The sequence below is a fragment of the Pseudophryne corroboree genome, chromosome 3, assembly GCF_028390025.1.
Source record: "Pseudophryne corroboree isolate aPseCor3 chromosome 3, aPseCor3.hap2, whole genome shotgun sequence".
Taxonomy (NCBI): domain Eukaryota; kingdom Metazoa; phylum Chordata; class Amphibia; order Anura; family Myobatrachidae; genus Pseudophryne; species Pseudophryne corroboree.
In genome coordinates, this window is record NC_086446.1 from 12,409,948 (window position 1) to 12,427,132 (window position 17,185).

General features: G+C 46.6%; 1 protein-coding gene and 2 pseudogenes across 2 annotated transcripts in view; 2 read left to right on the forward strand and 1 right to left on the reverse strand.

Moving 5' to 3' along the window:
• LOC135057000 (oocyte zinc finger protein XlCOF7.1-like) overlaps positions 1-17,185 on the forward strand; it is an 83,702-nt gene that overhangs the window by 17,201 nt on the left and 49,316 nt on the right. For both annotated transcript variants that reach the window (XM_063962853.1, XM_063962854.1), the window contains exons 4-5: positions 14,982-15,060; positions 15,179-15,276. In XM_063962853.1, the coding sequence (XP_063818923.1) occupies positions 14,982-15,060; positions 15,179-15,276 (177 nt within the window). The remainder of the gene's footprint in view (positions 1-14,981; positions 15,061-15,178; positions 15,277-17,185) is intronic.
• LOC134897902 (5S ribosomal RNA) lies at positions 1,565-1,681 on the reverse strand (annotated as a pseudogene).
• Positions 3,798-3,914, forward strand: LOC134896847 (5S ribosomal RNA; annotated as a pseudogene).

Below are 17,185 nucleotides of genomic sequence, written 5' to 3' on the forward strand. Positions count from 1 at the left end.
CATGATTGTGAACCGTTGGGAAAGACCAAAGGTGGACATGATGGCGTCCCGCCTGAACAAAAAACTGGACAGGTATTGCGCCAGGTCAAGAGACCCTCAGGCAATAGCTGTGGACGTTCTGGTAACACCGTGGGTGTACCAGTCGGTGTATGTGTTCCCTCCTCTGCTTCTCATACTCAAGGTACTGAGAATTATACGACGAAGAGGAGTAAGAACTATACTCGTGGCTCCGGATTGGCCAAGAAGGACTTGGTACCCGGAACTTCAAGAGATGCTCACAGAGGACTCATGGCCTCTGCCGCTAAGAAGGGACTTGCTTCAGCAAGTACCATGTCTGTTCCAAGACTTACCGCGGCTGCGTTTGATGGCATGGCGGTTGAACGCCGGATCCTAAGGGAAAAAGGCATTCCGGAAGAGGTCATTCTTACCCTGGTCAAAGCCAGGAAGGAGGTGACCGCACAACATTATCACCAGATGTGGCGAAAATATGTTGCGTGGTGTGAGGCCAGGAAGGCCCCACGAAGAAATTTCAACTCGGTCGATTCCTGCATTTCCTGCAAACAGGAGTGTCTATGGGCCTCAAATTGGGGTCCATTAAGGTTCAAATTTCGGCCCTGTCGATTTTCTTCCAGAAAGAATTGGCTTCAGTTCCTGAAGTCCAGACATTCGTCAAGGGAGTACTGCATATACAACCCCCTTTTGTGCCTCCAGTGGCACTGTGGGATCTCAATGTAGTTCTGGGATTCCTCAAATCACATTGGTTTAAACCGCTCAAATCTGTGGATTTGAAATATCTCACATGGAAAGTGACCATGCTGTTGGCCCTGGCCTCGGCCAGGCGAGTGTCAGAATTGGCGGTTTTGTCTCACAAAAGCCCATATCTGATTGTCCATTCGGACAGGGCAGAGCTGCGGACTCGTCCCCAGTTTCTCCCTAAGGTGGTGTCAGTGTTTCACCTGAACCAGCTTATTGTGGTACCTGCGGCTACTAGGGACTTGGAGGACTCCAAGTTGCTAGATGTTGTCAGGGCCCTGAAAATATAGGTTTCCAGGACGGCTGGAGTCAGGAAAACTGATTTGCTGTTATCCTGTATGCACCCAACAAACTGGGTGCTCTTGCTTCTAAGCAGACGATTGCTAGTTGGATGTGTAGTACAATTCAGCTTGCACATTCTGTGGCAGACAACAGACAAGAGAAAGACAAAATAACCTTGTGTGGAAGCACTCATTAATTGGATATAGAAAAGAATGTGAAAGGAATATATGGTTGAGGAGGGGACCCCTTTGAGTCCTACCTCAAAAAGATTAAAAATTAACTTTTATTGATTATCTTATTAAAATTCGCTAGGGTGAACAAAAAGTAAATAATAGTATAACAATTGAATTTATCTAGATTGCCGTTGTACCAAATATGGTTCTAGATGTAACAGGTGAAAATGTAGATATAATTATGGTATAATTGTTTAAAAGAAACAGTATATATGGGTCACAGACCAATCGGAATGTATGGTAAGCTTTGAGAAAACAAGAAGAAAGGATGAGATTGGATTTCCTGATAGGAAAAGGGCCCACAGCACCTAGTATTCCCTGGAGGTCTCCCATCCACGTACTGACCAGGCCATACCTGCTTAGCTTCCAAGACCGGACGTGATCGGGCGCATTCAGGATAGTATGGCATGGGCCAATTGTATCAGGAATTAAAGTGTTTGTTGGGTTAATTTGAAAATTAAATGATCCACTAAGGGGTTCCAATCAATAGGACTGGTGTGATGATCACTTAATGACTATGGATAAATAAATTGAAACCTGAAGGATGAATATAACTTAGGCACTAGGACCCAGAGGGAAAATATAGTTGAAATGTTATAGATTGCCACTTTGGGTGTCTCCACTATGGATGGACACTGGACTTGAATTGATTAATTCAGAGCAACGGTGTTGAGAGTATTTCTTGTCCCTATTTAGAAACGGTGGATGCAGTGTTGGAGGTTGCCACTTTGAGAGTGTCCACTGTAAATAGGCAATAAACTTAGATTGTGTTGCACAAAATTAATAACAAACGTTCTCTTTTCTCTATTTAGAGATAATTACAAATGATCATGCAATTCCTAATTGATGGTAACCGTGGGTACTGGATTTGTCGAGCCCCACAACATAAAGAGATATGTGTTCTGTTTTAATACTGACACAGTTCTTAAGATTTCTACCTCCTGTGTAGGTTTTGCATCCTGTAAACTTGCTGAAATGAATATAAAGTAGCAAACATTATATACGAGCAGCAAGAATTGTTGCCTTTGTCCCCATGTGGGAATAATGATAGCAATGTTGGTATTGGCAACTTACAATTTAAAACTTTATGAAAAAATGTAAAAAATGAAAAAAATTATGAAAAGAATTGAAAAAAATAGAAAAAATGAAAAGGTATATAGAATATAAATGAAAGTCTTATTTTTCCATGTGCTTACAATATTATTCCTTGATTAGAAGTTAATAGGTTCATTCCTAAATACACATATGGAGCAGGCATTAGAGTAATTAGACCCAAATTGAAAGTCTGTAGCGCTACAGAAGTACAAATGTAGCATATACAGTTACCACTTCCGGAGATATAAGTGTCCCGGCAGCTGATCGGTGTAACCTGCTAGACGATGCTGACCGTGCTCCGAGGTCTGAGACCGTGCGGCCGCCCGTTCCGGAGAGGGCGAAGCCGCAGAGACGTCACTGTTTGTTAACAAGGACGTCCAAACAGTGACGTCTCTGCGGCTTCGCCCTCTCCGGAACGGGCGGCCGCACGGTCTCAGACCTCGGAGCACGGTCAGCATCGTCTAGCAGGTTACACCGATCGGCTGCCGGGACACTTATATCTCCGGAAGTGGTAACTGTATATGCTACATTTGTACTTCTGTAGCGCTACAGACTTTCAATTTGGGTCTAATTACTCTAATGCCTGCTCCATATGTGTATTTAGGAATGAACCTATTAACTTCTAATCAAGGAATAATATTGTAAGCACATGGAAAAATAAGACTTTCATTTATATTCTATATACCTTTTCATTTTTTCCATTTTTTTCTATTTTTTTCAATTCTTTTCATCATTTTTTTCATTTTTTACATTTTTTCATAAAGGTTTAAATTGTAAGTTGCCAATACCAACATTGCTATCATTATTCCCACATGGGGACAAAGGCAACAATTCTTGCTGCTCGTATATAATGTTTGCTACTTTATATTCATTTCAGCAAGTTTACAGGATGCAAAACCTACACAGGAGGTAGAAATCTTAAGAACTGTGTCAGTATTAAAACAGAACACATATCTCTTTATGTTGTGGGGCTCGACAAATCCAGTACCCACGGTTACCATCAATTAGGAATTGCATGATCATTTGTAATTATCTCTAAATAGAGAAAAGAGAACGTTTGTTATTAATTTTGTGCAACACAATCTAAGTTTATTGCCTATTTACAGTGGACACTCTCAAAGTGGCAACCTCCAACACTGCATCCACCGTTTCTAAATAGGGACAAGAAATACTCTCAACACCGTTGCTCTGAATTAATCAATTCAAGTCCAGTGTCCATCCATAGTGGAGACACCCAAAGTGGCAATCTATAACATTTCAACTATATTTTCCCTCTGGGTCCTAGTGCCTAAGTTATATTCATCCTTCAGGTTTCAATTTATTTATCCACAGTCATAAAGTGATCATCACACCAGTCCTATTGATTGGAACCCCTTAGTGGATCATTTAATTTTCAAATTAACCCAACAAACACTTTAATTCCTGATACAATTGGCCCACGCCATACTATCCTGAATGCGCCCGATCACGTCCGATCTTGGAAGCTAAGCAGGTATGGCCTGGTCAGTACGTGGATGGGAGACCTCCAGGGAATACTAGGTGCTGTGGGCCCTTTTCCTATCAGGAAATCCAATCTCATCCTTTCTTCTTGTTTTCTCAAAGCTTACCATACATTCCGATTGGTCTGTGACCCATATATACTGTTTCTTTTAAACAATTATACCATAATTATATCTACATTTTCACCTGTTACATCTAGAACCATATTTGGTACAACGGCAATCTAGATATATTCAATTGTTATACTATTATTTACTTTTTGTTCACCCTAGCGAATTTTAATAAGATAATCAATAAAAGTTAATTTTTAATCTTTTTGAGGTAGGACTCAAAGGGGTCCCCTCCTCAACCATATATTCCTTTCACATTCTTTTCTATATCCAATTAATGAGTGCTTCCACACAAGGTTATTTTGTCTTTCTCTTGTCTGTTGTCTGTAGGTTAACTACAAAATCCATGGGAGCACCGCCAAAGTTTAGTACTATTTATAATTTGAAATAATAGTTAGTATTTTGGTACATACATTTTTTCGTCTAATCTCAAACACTTAATTGTAAAGCTGGTGCAGATCCACAACCTTGTTTTTACGACATTCTGTGGCAGGCCTGCCACAGCCAAAATATGTAAATGCCCATTCCACAAGGAAGGTGGGCTCATCTTGGGCGGCTGCCCGAGGGGTCTCGGCTTTACAACTTTGCCGAGCTGCTACTTGGTCAGGGGCACACCCTGACTGAGGAGGACCTGGAGTTCTCTCATTCGGTGCTGCAGAGTCATCCGCACTCTCCCGCCCGTTTGGGAGCTTTGGTATAATCCCCATGGTCCTGACGGAGTCCCCAGCATCCACTTAGGACGTCAGAGAAAATAAGAATTTACTTACCGATAATTCTATTTCTCGTAGTCCGTAGTGGATGCTGGGCGCCCATCCCAAGTGCGGATTGTCTGCAATACTTGTACATAGTTATTGTTACAAAAATCGGGTTATTATTGTTGTGAGCCATCTTTTCAGAGGCTCCGCTGTTATCATGCTGTTAACTGGGTTCAGATCACAGGTTGTACAGTGTGATTGGTGTGGCTGGTATGAGTCTTACCCGGGATTCAAAATCCTTCCTTATTGTGTACGCTCGTCCGGGCACAGTATCCTAACTGAGGCTTGGAGGAGGGTCATAGGGGGAGGAGCCAGTGCACACCACCTGATCCTAAAGCTTTTACTTTTGTGCCCTGTCTCCTGCGGAGCCGCTAATCCCCATGGTCCTGACGGAGTCCCCAGCATCCACTACGGACTACGAGAAATAGAATTATCGGTAAGTAAATTCTTATTTTTACTGAGTCGTGCAAGTGTCTGGTTTTTTGTGTATTGTATTGTCTGTCGCCATAATGAGTAAGGCACCAGCAAAAATTAAAAAGCATAATTGCAAAGTCTGTAGCAGTGTGTTACCGGATGGATCTACCACATGTACAGTATGTTTTGTGGATTCGGTTCAGAATACCATTTCTGCTCCTGTTTTACAACCAATGTCCTCACCGGACCCTCCGTGGGGTATGTTAGTAAATGTACTGGATAGGTTACAATCAGAATTGACCGCCGCTCGTCAGGAGCGGGAAACGGTAAGATCTGAATCTAGGGTGAGACCGCCAGAACTACCGGAGGCGTCTCAGCCTTGCGTAAGGTCCAAATCCATTTTGGGTAAACGGGATAAATTTCATATGTCTTATGATTTTCCAGTGTCTGCTATGTTGCATTCTGACGATTCCATGCCAGACCTCACGGAACAAGATGAGGGTGAGGAGGGCGAAGTGCAGTCAGATGGCGAGGATTTTAACAGTTCCGGCATTGATGATCTCATCAGAGCGGTACGTCAGTCTCTGAAGTTTACAGAAACTGAGGAGCCTCTTACAAATGATCAGGTCGTTTTTACTAAACGGAAAAAAACGCCAATAAGTTTTCCTGTGTCGGAATCTCTTAATCAGATGTTAGTAGAAACACGACAGAATCCAGATAAACGGTTTGCTATACCTCGCAGATTTCAGTCTAGTTACCCGTTTCCAGACTCGGTAACATGTACATGGGAGAATCCACCAATAGTTGATTCTTCAGTGTCAAAGCTTACCAAGAAATTAACCATACCAGTGCCAGCAGCTACTACGCTTAAAGACCCTTCAGATCGCAAGATAGAAACTATGCTAAAATCCATGTATGTAGCAGCAGGTGTGATGCTGAGACCTGGATTGGTTGGCATTTGGGTCACTAAGGCGCTCATAATATGGCTTACAGAACTCAAATCTGATTTACATGACGAAAACCTGATAATTCTTGTAAATCAAATGATTGAGGCTGTAGAGTATCTCTGTACAGCGTCTACTGACGTCTGTCAGCTCACTTCTCGTATTTCATCGTCGCTAGTTACGGCACGAAGAGCACTCTGGCTACGTGCTTATCATGCGGAGGCAGAAGTCAAACGAGGTATAGAGGCGTTGCCTTACGATGGCAAGAAGTTGTTTGGTCCTGAATTGGACGCATGGATTGCTGAGGCTACGGGAGGTAAGTCTGTTTTCTTACCATTGCCTCCACCGGTATCAAGAAGAAGGTATGCTGGACCTTCGTTCAAATCCTTTAGACCTCAGCCCTTTCGAGGACGTGGCAGAGGAACAGCCACGCCTGCTAGACGTGGTCGCGGACGTGGTTTCCAACAAACCAACACAACTCGCCAAGACGCTAAGGTTACCGACAAGCCAGTGGCATGACGGGCTACCAGCCCATCTCGGTTCTCCGATTGTGGGAGCACGCCTTCAGACGTTCCATTTGGCGTGGTTCCACACATCCGCGGATGGGTGGATCCGCAATTTAGTGTTAAAAGGTTACAAAATAGAGTTCGACTGTCTTCCGCCTCTGCGGTTTTTCAAGACAGGATTGCCTCTGTCGGACGACAAGAGGAGGGTTCTGCAAATTGCCATTCAGTCCCTACTAGATTCGGCAGTTTTGATTCCGGTCCCTGTACACCAACAGGGTCAGGGTTATTATTCAAGTCTGTTTGTGGTACCGAAGCCGGATGGCTCAGTCAGACCAATATTGAACTTAAAGGGTCTCAATCAGTACGTAACTTACTACAGATTCAAGATGGAGTCTCTGCGTTCGGTGATTGCGGGTTTAGAGCCAAAGGAATTTATGATTGCGCTAGACCTCAAGGATGCGTACTTACACATTCCAATTTGGCAGCCTCATCAGAAATTCTTACGGTTTGCAATACGCCAGAACCATTACCAGTTTCAGGCTCTACCGTTTGGCCTGTCATCAGCGCCTCGGGTATTCACCAAAGTGATGTCTGTCATGATAGCTCATCTCAGATCCCTGGGAGTGACAATAGTTCCATATTTAGACGATCTGCTCATCAAAGCTCCGTCTCAACAGATACTTCTCCAACATGCGCTGTTAACATACGATGTACTGGTTCACCACGGTTGGATTGTCAACTTCAAGAAATCACATCTAATTCCGTCTCAACGCCTTCAGTTCCTAGGTATGATTCTCGATACGGTCAATCAAAGAATTTACCTACCACAGCAGAAAGTACAAATTCTACGCCATCTAGTACAATTAGTGCTCAAGCCACGCACAGTGTCGGTACACTTGTGCATTCGCCTCTTAGGCACAATGGTGGCAGCTTTCGAGGCGCTTCAGTTCGGAAGATTTCACTCTCGTCCATTTCAACTGAATGTGCTCGCCCAGTGGTCGGGCTCGCATCTGCAGATTCACCACAGGGTGAGGTTGTCGCCAAGAGCAAGAGTATCTCTGCTCTGGTGGCTCAAGGAACACAATTTAACCGCAGGAAGACGGTTCGGAGGTTGGAATTGGATAATTCTAACTACGGACGCCAGTCTCAGAGGTTGGGGAGCGGTAATTCAAAATTGTCAGCTCCAGGGTCTCTGGGCGGATCACGAAAAATTGCTGTCTATAAATGTCCTGGAACTCCGCGCAATTTACAATGCGCTACGACAAGCAGTGCACATGCTTCGCTCTCAGCCTGTCCAAGTGCAGTCAGACAATGCGACGGCGGTCGCATACATCAACAAACAAGGAGGAACGAGAAGCCGCATGGCAATGCGGGAAGTAGCTCGAATCCTCAATTGGGCGGAATGCCACCAGGTGATATTGTCGGCCGTGTTCATTCCGGGAGTGGACAACTGGGAAGCGGATTATCTCAGTAGTCGGGATTTTCATCCAGGCGAATGGGCATTAAATCCAGAAGTGTTTCACATGTTGGTTCAGCGATGGGGTTATCCTCAGGTGGACCTGATGGCATCTCGACACAATCACCAAACGTTCCAGTATGTGTCCAGAACAAGAGATCCAAAGGCAGTGGCGGTGGATGCTCTCACTGTCGCGTGGCCGTACAGTCTTGTGTATCTGTTTCAACCGTTTCCGTTGCTCCCTCTGGTGCTAAAACGGATCAAAAAAGAGTCGGTCACAGTCATACTAGTGGCGCCTCATTGGCCTCGGAGAGCTTGGTTCTCGGATCTCCAAGGACTACTCGCAGACGATCCTTGGCCGCTTCCACTACGTCCAGACCTGTTACAACAAGGTCCGTTCCTTTACCCCGATTTAGCGCGGCTGCGTTTGACGGGGTGGCTGTTGAGACCGACCTCTTAAGAAGAGAGGGCATTCCAGATTCGGTTATACCAACCATGTTACGAGCTAGGAAGCCGGTTACGGCAGCTCATTATTACAGAATATGGCGTGCCTATATAGGTTGGTGTGAAACTCGGAAGTTTACGACATCATCTTTCAAGTTATGCCGCCTTTTGTTGTTTCTACAAACAGGGTTAGATGGAGGCCTGCGTTTATCTACACTAAAGGTGCAGGTATCTGCTTTGTCAATTTACTTTCAAAGACGATTGGCTCTATTGCCGTCTATACGCACTTTTCTCCAAGGTGTCCTCAGAGTACAGCCTCCATTCATTCCACCTACAGCACCATGGGACTTGAATCTGGTTTTAGAGTTCTTACAGTCTTCATATTTTGAACCCTTACAGCAAGTGGATATAAAGTTTCTCACTTGGAAAACAATTTTTCTCCTAGCCTTAGCTTCGGCAAGGCGTGTTTCGGATTTGGGTGCCTTGTCATGCAAGGCACCGTATTTGGTGTTTCATGATGACAGAGCGGAACTTCGGACGAACCCCGCCTTCTTACCAAAGGTAGTGTCATCTTTTCACATCAATCAACCAATAGTAGTTCCTGTGTTGACAGCACATTCTGGAACTCTGGATGTGGTACGCGCATTACGCCTTTATGTATCCCGAACGTCTTCAGTTCGTAAGACGGATACGTTGTTTGTTCTCTATGATGCTGCCAAGATAGGTTGGCCAGCGTCTAAACAAACCTTATCCAGATGGATAAAACTGACCATACGTCAGGCTTACCTTCATGCTAGGTTACAACCGCCTACGTCAGTAACCGCTCATTCCACACGTTCTGTGGGAACTTCATGGGCAGCTGGTCGTGGGGCTTCTACGACGCAGCTTTGCCGTGCGGCTACATGGTCTTCAGTGCACACGTATGTGCGCTTTTACAAGTTTGATACGTTTGCGGCATCAGCATCTAGCTTTGGCCGCCTAGTGTTACAAGTGCCAAACAGCTCTCCCGCCCACGGGGGAAGCTTTGGTACGTCCCAAGAGTACTCCAGTGACCCCTAGTGGATGATAAAGAAAATAGGATTTTGGTACTTACCAGGTAAATCCTTTTCTTTGAATCCATAGGGGGCACTGGACGCCCACCCAGAGCAGTTTTACCTAGTTGTGGTGAGTTCTGAGGATCTTATGGTAACACACTTTCACCGACTCGTTCAAATTACAAGTGCTGGTTAGGGTGTCAACTGTTTAGTTGTCCGTTACGTTATGTGTCAACTTCGTTGTTGTCCGTTATGTTATATGTAATACTCCATTGTCAACCTCTCTATAGTTCCTGTTCGGCTCAGTAAAAAACACTGAGAGGTACTCGGGGATATGGAGGGGTGGAGTGTTCTAAATTTAAATATTCAGTGCTGTTCCTACGGAAGCCCGTCCATATCCCAAGAGTACTCCAGTGCCCCCTATGGATTCAAAGAAAAGGATTTACCTGGTAAGTACCAAAATCCTATTTTTCCGCTTATCAAAAACCCTTTTGGTCACTAATGACACAGACACAAGGGCTTTCTTCACTTTCCTCCAAATACCTCTAAGGACAGAAACCACAGAGGAACCACCAGGCGTGGAGTCCAGGGGGTCAAAAGAATTGGCCTTAGGATGATGCCCATACACACAAAGGAAGGGAGAGATCCCTGTAGCAGAGTGAGCCGCGTTGTTATAGGCAAACTCTGCCATGGACAGATGAGCAACCCAGTCAGTCTGACACTTGGAGACATAACACCTGAGGAACTGCTGCAAGGACTGGTTCACCCTTTCAGTCTGCCCATTAGACTGCGGATGGTAGCCTGACGACAAGCTGACAGAAATCTGGAGATCGGAACAAAATGCCCTCCAGAATTTGGCCACAAACTGGGATCCGCGGTCAGAGACCACATCAAGTGGCAACCCGTGGAGACGCACAACATGCAGCATAAATAATTCAGACAGGCGTCTGGCCGATGGCAGCCCAACCAGTGGAACGAAGTGCGCCATCTTCGAAAACCTGTCAACGACAACCCAGATGGCTGTCATCCCCGAGGATTTGGGCAAGTCCACCACAAAATCCATTGAAATGTGGGTCCATGGCTTAGATGGGATAGAGAGTGGATGTAATGGGCCAACAGGAACCCCTCTAGGAGTCTTATTTCGGGCACAGATGTCACATGCCCGAACCCACTGATCCACATCCTTAGCCACCGAGGGCCACCACACCGCCCTAGATAGCAACTCCCAAGTTCTGGCAATACCCGGGTGACCTGCCGACTTCTTGGCATGGAATTCCAGGAACACTCGCTGTCTTAACCTAGGAGGCACAAACAAAAGACCTACCGGAAGGTCTGGAGGAGCCTGCTCCTGTGCTCTAAGGACTAATGACAAGAGGTCCTGGGTAATGCCCACTTTAATACATGATGGGGACACAATGGGCAACGGCTCCTCGGTGGTCTCCTGGATTGGAGCAAAACTCAGCGAGAGCGCATCAGCCTTGATGTTTTTTGACCCAGGGCGATATGTTATCAAAAAATTAAAGCGAGCAAAAAACAAAGCCCATCGTGCCTGCCTGGCATTGAGACGCTTCCCTGACTCTAAATATGCCAGATTCTTATGGTCGGTGAGAATTGAGACCACAAACTTAGCCCCCTCAAGCCAGTGTCTCCACTCCTCGAGTGCATCCTTAATAGCCAACAATTCCCGGTTACCCACGTCATAATTCATCTCGACAGGCGAAAATTTACGGGAAAAGTAAGCACAGGGATGAAGGCGATTATCAGACACTCCCATCTGAGAGAGCACTGCCCCAATACTCATCTCAGAGGCATCCACCTCCACCACAAAAGGACGCTCTGGATCTGGGTGTCGCAGCACCTTGGCCGAGACAAATGCCCTTTTGAGACGGGCAAAAGCCGCTTTTGCCTCACAAGACCAGTGAGCAACATCCGCCCCTTTCTTAGTGAGTGCCACCAAGGGCGCCACTATAGACGAAAATCCAGCGATAAATCGTCTATAAAAATTCGCAAAGCCCAGGAAACGCTGAAGCACCTTCAAACTAGTGGGCTGCACCCAATCCAGGACTGCCTGTACCTTGGAACCCTCCATTTGGAAACCTTCTGGGGAGATAATATATCCTAGAAATGCGATTTGCTGAACTTCAAATTCGCACTTCTCCAGCTTCGCCCCAAGCCGGTGGTCTCTGAGTTTCTGGAGGACTAAGCGTACATGCTTCCGATGTTCCTCCAGGGAATGGGAGAAGATTAGGATGTCATCTAAGTATACAACTAAGAATCTATCCAAATATTCCCTGAGTACATCGTTCATGAAATCCTGGAAGACTGCCGGGGCATTACAGAGCCCAAAAGGCATCACCAAATATTCATAATGCCCTGAGTGGGTATTAAAGGTAGTCTTCCATTCATCCCCCTCTCTTATTCGGATTAGATTGTACGCCCCGCGTAGGTCAATCTTAGAAAAAATGGTGGCAGTACGAAGCTGGTCAAACAAGACCGAAATGAGAGGCAGTGGGTATGAGTTTTTAATCGTGATATGGTTCAATTCCCTGAAGTCGATGCAGGGTCGCAACGAACCGTCCTTTTTACCCACGAAGAAGAACCCCGACCCAACTGGAGACTGTGAAGGTCTGATAAATCCCTTAGCCAAGTTCTCCTGAATGTACTCTGCCATAGCCTGAGTCTCAGGATGTGACAGGGAGTACAACCTGCTCTTGGGAAGCTTAGCATTTGGCAACAAATCAATGGCACAGTCATAGGGGCGATGGGGAGGTAGTACCTCTGCAACTTTTTTGGAGAACACGTCCGCAAAATCTGCATAACACCCTGGCAATCCTGGCAAACTTAGCTGCGAGAGCCTGACTGGAAGGCTCAAGCAACTCCTGAAACAATCAGTACCCCAACTAAGAATCTCCCCAGAGACCCAGTCAAATTGAGGATTGTGGGCCCTTAACCTGGGTAACCCCAACACCAATGGGGCAAAAGTACAGACAGTCACATAAAAGGACAATTTTTCAGAGTGTGTGGCTCCAATAAACAAAGAAATGTGGCTAGTGCAAGAGGTAATTTTACCTTGGGATAATGGTTCCCCGTTTAACCCACAAATCTCAATTTCCGATGCCAAGGGTACTAAGGGAACAGAGTGTTTCAGGGCGAATTGGCGGTCCATAAAAACCCAGTCGGCCCCACTGTCCACAAAGGCTTCAGTCTTGACAGTTTGACCGAGGATCTTCAAGGTCACCGGAATGATAAAAGTCTTCTTGGGAAATTCTGACTTCTGGCCTGACAGGATATTTCCCATCACCCTCAGGCCCTGAAGTTTTCCGGCTTTTCTGGGCATGATACTACCACATGACCTTTATTCCCACAGTACAAACACAACCCCTGCTGTCTCCTCCGCGTCTTCTCACGCGAGGAGAGGCGGGTAGCCCCAATCTGCATAGGCTCCTCGGAAAATTCATCAGAGTCTGAGGTTCCCTTGGGAAAGAAGGAAACCTTGGTCTCCCTTTCAAGCCTACGCTCTCTCAGCCGTCTATCCACCCGGATGGATAACTGCATGAGCTGATCCAAGCTATCAGGCAAGGGATATTGTACCAGTTGGTCTTTTATCTGGTTAGAAAGACCTCTTCGGTACTGGTGTCTCAGGGCTGGGTCATTCCACTGGGTATCATGGGCCAACCTCCGAAACTCCATACAGTAAACCTCAACTGGCCTTCGCCCTTGCTTAAGGATCGAAATCTGAGCCTCGGCTGAGGCCGTCTTGTCAGGGTCATCATACAACATGCCCAATGCCGTAAAAAAAGCATCAACACTTTTAAGCGACAGACAGTCAGGCTGCAACCCATATGCCCAGACCTGTGGGTCTCCTTGTAGCAAGGAAATCACTATGCCCACCCGCTGAATCTCCGACCCTGAAGACTGAGGCCTAAGCCGGAAGTACAGCTTGCAGCTCTCCTTGAAACAAAAGAACTGCGAGCGATCTCCAGAAAAACGATCCGGGAGATTTACTTTCGGCTCCTTAACCCCTGAAGGTGCTGCTGCTGCGGGAGTTCCGCCAGCGGCCTGGGAGGTGTGCATTTTAATGGACAAATCATTAAATTGTCGAGTCAGGACCTGCACCTGATCGACCACCTGTTGCAACGTATTTTGAGGGGTATGCTCCATATTCCCACAAAATTTCAACAGGAGTATTAGGCTGCTGAATATGTTATGCACACCAGTGCCTGCAGGAATGTACTGGTGTCTGAACTGTTATGCACACCAGTGCCTGCAGGAATGTACTGGTGTCTGAACTGTTATGGACACCAGTGCCTGCAGGAATGTACTGGTGTCTGAACGGATAGGGATGCAAAACAAATGAACTCACAGACAGACTGGGGAATATGACATTACGTACACAGAAGGTGATAGGGTAACAAAATAAACACATAGTGAACAGAGAAGCCCAGAGGCTAAGAAACTGGGTGTCTCCCTATTATTAGGAATGCTCAGATGAAAAAAGCAAGATGTTGTGTTTTAATACGTAGATAACCCGAAATGCTGTTGCTAAGGGCAACAGCAAAACCCTAAAGGGTTACAACGGGTGTGGCAGTAAACTCCTTGGTCAGAGATGGAATGATAGACACAAGGAGAGTCTCCACAATCCTAATCCTCACTTGCAGTGCACAGGTTCAGCTTACTGCCACTAAACTGAATACCTGAACACCTTGCACAGTGAGACAGGATTTAGGCAGGCAGTCTGAGAATACAGCCGCAAACCTGCTAAGTTCACAGAGTAGCAAAAGAACCCCAGCAGGTTAAATGACTGACTCCAGTCTTACTGCTAGGTCTGGATTGACAGAGTGTAGTACCAAATCCCCAGGCCTATTTGCAGTAAGCAACAACAAATACAAAGCTACACAGTACTGGCTAACTTTCAGGAACTGACTAACCAACAAAGATTCAGCAGCATCTGCTTAACCTGAGAAGAGGCCTTATAAAGCAGGTGCTGTCCACGCCCCACTCAGACCTCACAGACTGTGAGCACAAAAACCAGCACCGGATCCCCTGCCGTGCACAGAGCCTGTAACCACTGCACAGCAAAAGACCCGAACCGGAGTATCAGCTGCGCTCAGGTTACTCCGCTAGCACTTGTCTCCCGGTTGCCATGACGACGTGGCAGCACAGGGCAGGAGACCCTAACACTGGGTGATGACTGGAGAGGTGACTGCTGAGAATGGGTCATTATACAATTACAGCAGGGGACGTGTCTTGGTGATGACGGGAGAGGTGACTGCTGGGAATGGGGCATAATACAGTAACACCAGGGGATGTGTCTGGGTGATGACTGGAGGGGTGACTGCTGGGAATGGGACATTATACAGTAACACCAGGGGTTGTGTCTGGGTAATGACTGTATCATTGTGTGTGTCAGGTTCCTATAAGGTGTCAGGATGTCACTGTCTATCTCTCCATGCAGGAGGAGGAGTATATAGAGGAACACAGGGGTCTGTACAAGGACGTCATGATGGAGAATCACCGGCCCCTCACATCACTGGGTAAGAGGAGACTGTCATGTATTGTACAGGGGAGAGCAGGTATGGGGGCCCCTATATACACACATCACCTGATAATCACATATATACACTGTACTCAGTCACTGTGTGTCTCCTACAGATGGGCCCAGTAACAGAGATACCCCAGAGAGATGTCCCCGTCCTCTGTATTCCCAGGACTGTACAGAGGAGAATCACAGGATCCCAAAGGAGGATCAGGTAGGTGGGATTTAGGGTCTCCCCAATATACCAAAGTGACTGTCACTATATGATCTGTAGAGAAGCTGTGTGTCCTATACACTGATATTATACAGTTAAATCTCAATGGTATGAGACATTACTATTTCTCTGACGTCCTAGTGGATGCTGGGTACGCCGTAAGGACCATGGGGAATAGACGGGCTCCACAGGAGACTGGGCACTCTTAAAATAAAGATTAGTTACTATATCTGATGTGCACTGGCTCCTCCCTCTATGCCCCTCCTCCAGACATCAGTTAGAATTTGTGCCCGGCCAGAGCTGGTTGCACTCTAGGGGCTCTCCTGAGCTTCTAGTAAAGAAAGTATTTGTTAGGTTTTTTATTTCTAGTGAGATCTGCTGGCAACAGACTCACTGCTACGAGGGACTGAGGGGAGAGAAGCGAACCTACCTGCTTGCAGCTAGCTTGTGCTTCTTAGGCTACTGGACACCATTAGCTCCAGAGGATTCGAACACAGGGCCCGACCTCGATCGTCCGTTCCCGGTGCCGCACCGCCGTCCCCCTTGCAAAGCCAGAAGACTGAAGAGAAAATTGAAAACCGGCGGCTGAAGACTCCTGTCTTCATTAAGGTAGCGCACAGCACCGCAGCTGTGCGCCATTGCTCCCTTAGCACACCACACACTCCGGTCACTGATGGGTGCTGGGGGGGGGGGGCGCCCTGGGCAGCAATTAGATTACCTTATTGGCAAAAAAAGCGCATAATACAGTCTAATAAACTGTATATGTGCAATAACCCCCGCCATTACCTATTTAAAAACGCGGGAGAAGCCTGCCGCTGAGGGGGCGGGGCTATCTTCCTCAGCACACCAGCGCCATTTTCTCTTCACTGCTCCCCAGGTTCTCCCCTGCAGGTTCCAGGGTAAAAAAGAGAGGGGGGGCACATACATTTAGGCGCAAAACTGTGTAATAAGCAGCTATAGGGGAAAAATCACTCAGTATTGTTTAAATCCCTGTGTTATATAGCGCTGTGGTGTGTGCTGGCATACTCTCTCTCTGTCTCCCCAAAAGACTTTGTAGGGTCCTGTCCTCAGTCAGAGCATTCCCTGTGTGTGTGCGGTGTGTCGGTACGGCTGTGTCGACATGTTGGATGAGGAGGGTTACGTGGAGGCTGAGCAGGAGCCGATAAGTGTGATGTCGCCCCTAAGGGGCCGACACCGGAGTGGATGGATATGTGGAAGTTATTAACCGACAGTGTCAACTCCTTACATAAATGGTTCGATGACGTAACAGCTTTGGGACAGCCGGCATCTCAGCCCGCGCCTGCCCAGGCGTCTCAGAGGCCATCAGGGGCTCATAAACGCCCGCTAGCTCAGATGGCAGACACAGATGTCGACACGAAGTCTGACTCCAGTGTCGAAGAGGATGAGACTAATGTACTTTCCACAAGGGCCATCCGATGCATGATTACGGCAATGAAAGATGTGTTGCACATTTCTGACATAAACCCGGTTACCACTAAAAAGGGTATTATGTTTGGGGAGAAAAAGCAGCCAGTGACTTTTCCCCCATCTGATGAGTTAAATGAATTGTGTGAAGAAGCGTGGTGTTCCCCAGATAAGAAACTAGTGATTTCTAAGAGGTTACTGATGGCGTACCCCTTCCCGGCAACGGATAGGTTACACTGGGAGACATCCCCTAGGGTGGCTCACACGCTTATCAAAAAGGGTGGCACTGCCGTCTCAAGATACGGCCGCCCTAAAGGAGCCTGCAGATAGAAAGCAGGAGGCTATCCTGAAGTCTGTATATACACACTCAGGTACTATACTGAGACCTGCAATTGCTTCAGCATGGATGTGTAGTGCTGCAGCAGCTTGGTCTGATACCCTGTCAGATAACATTGATTCCCACGACAGGGATACTATTTTGCTA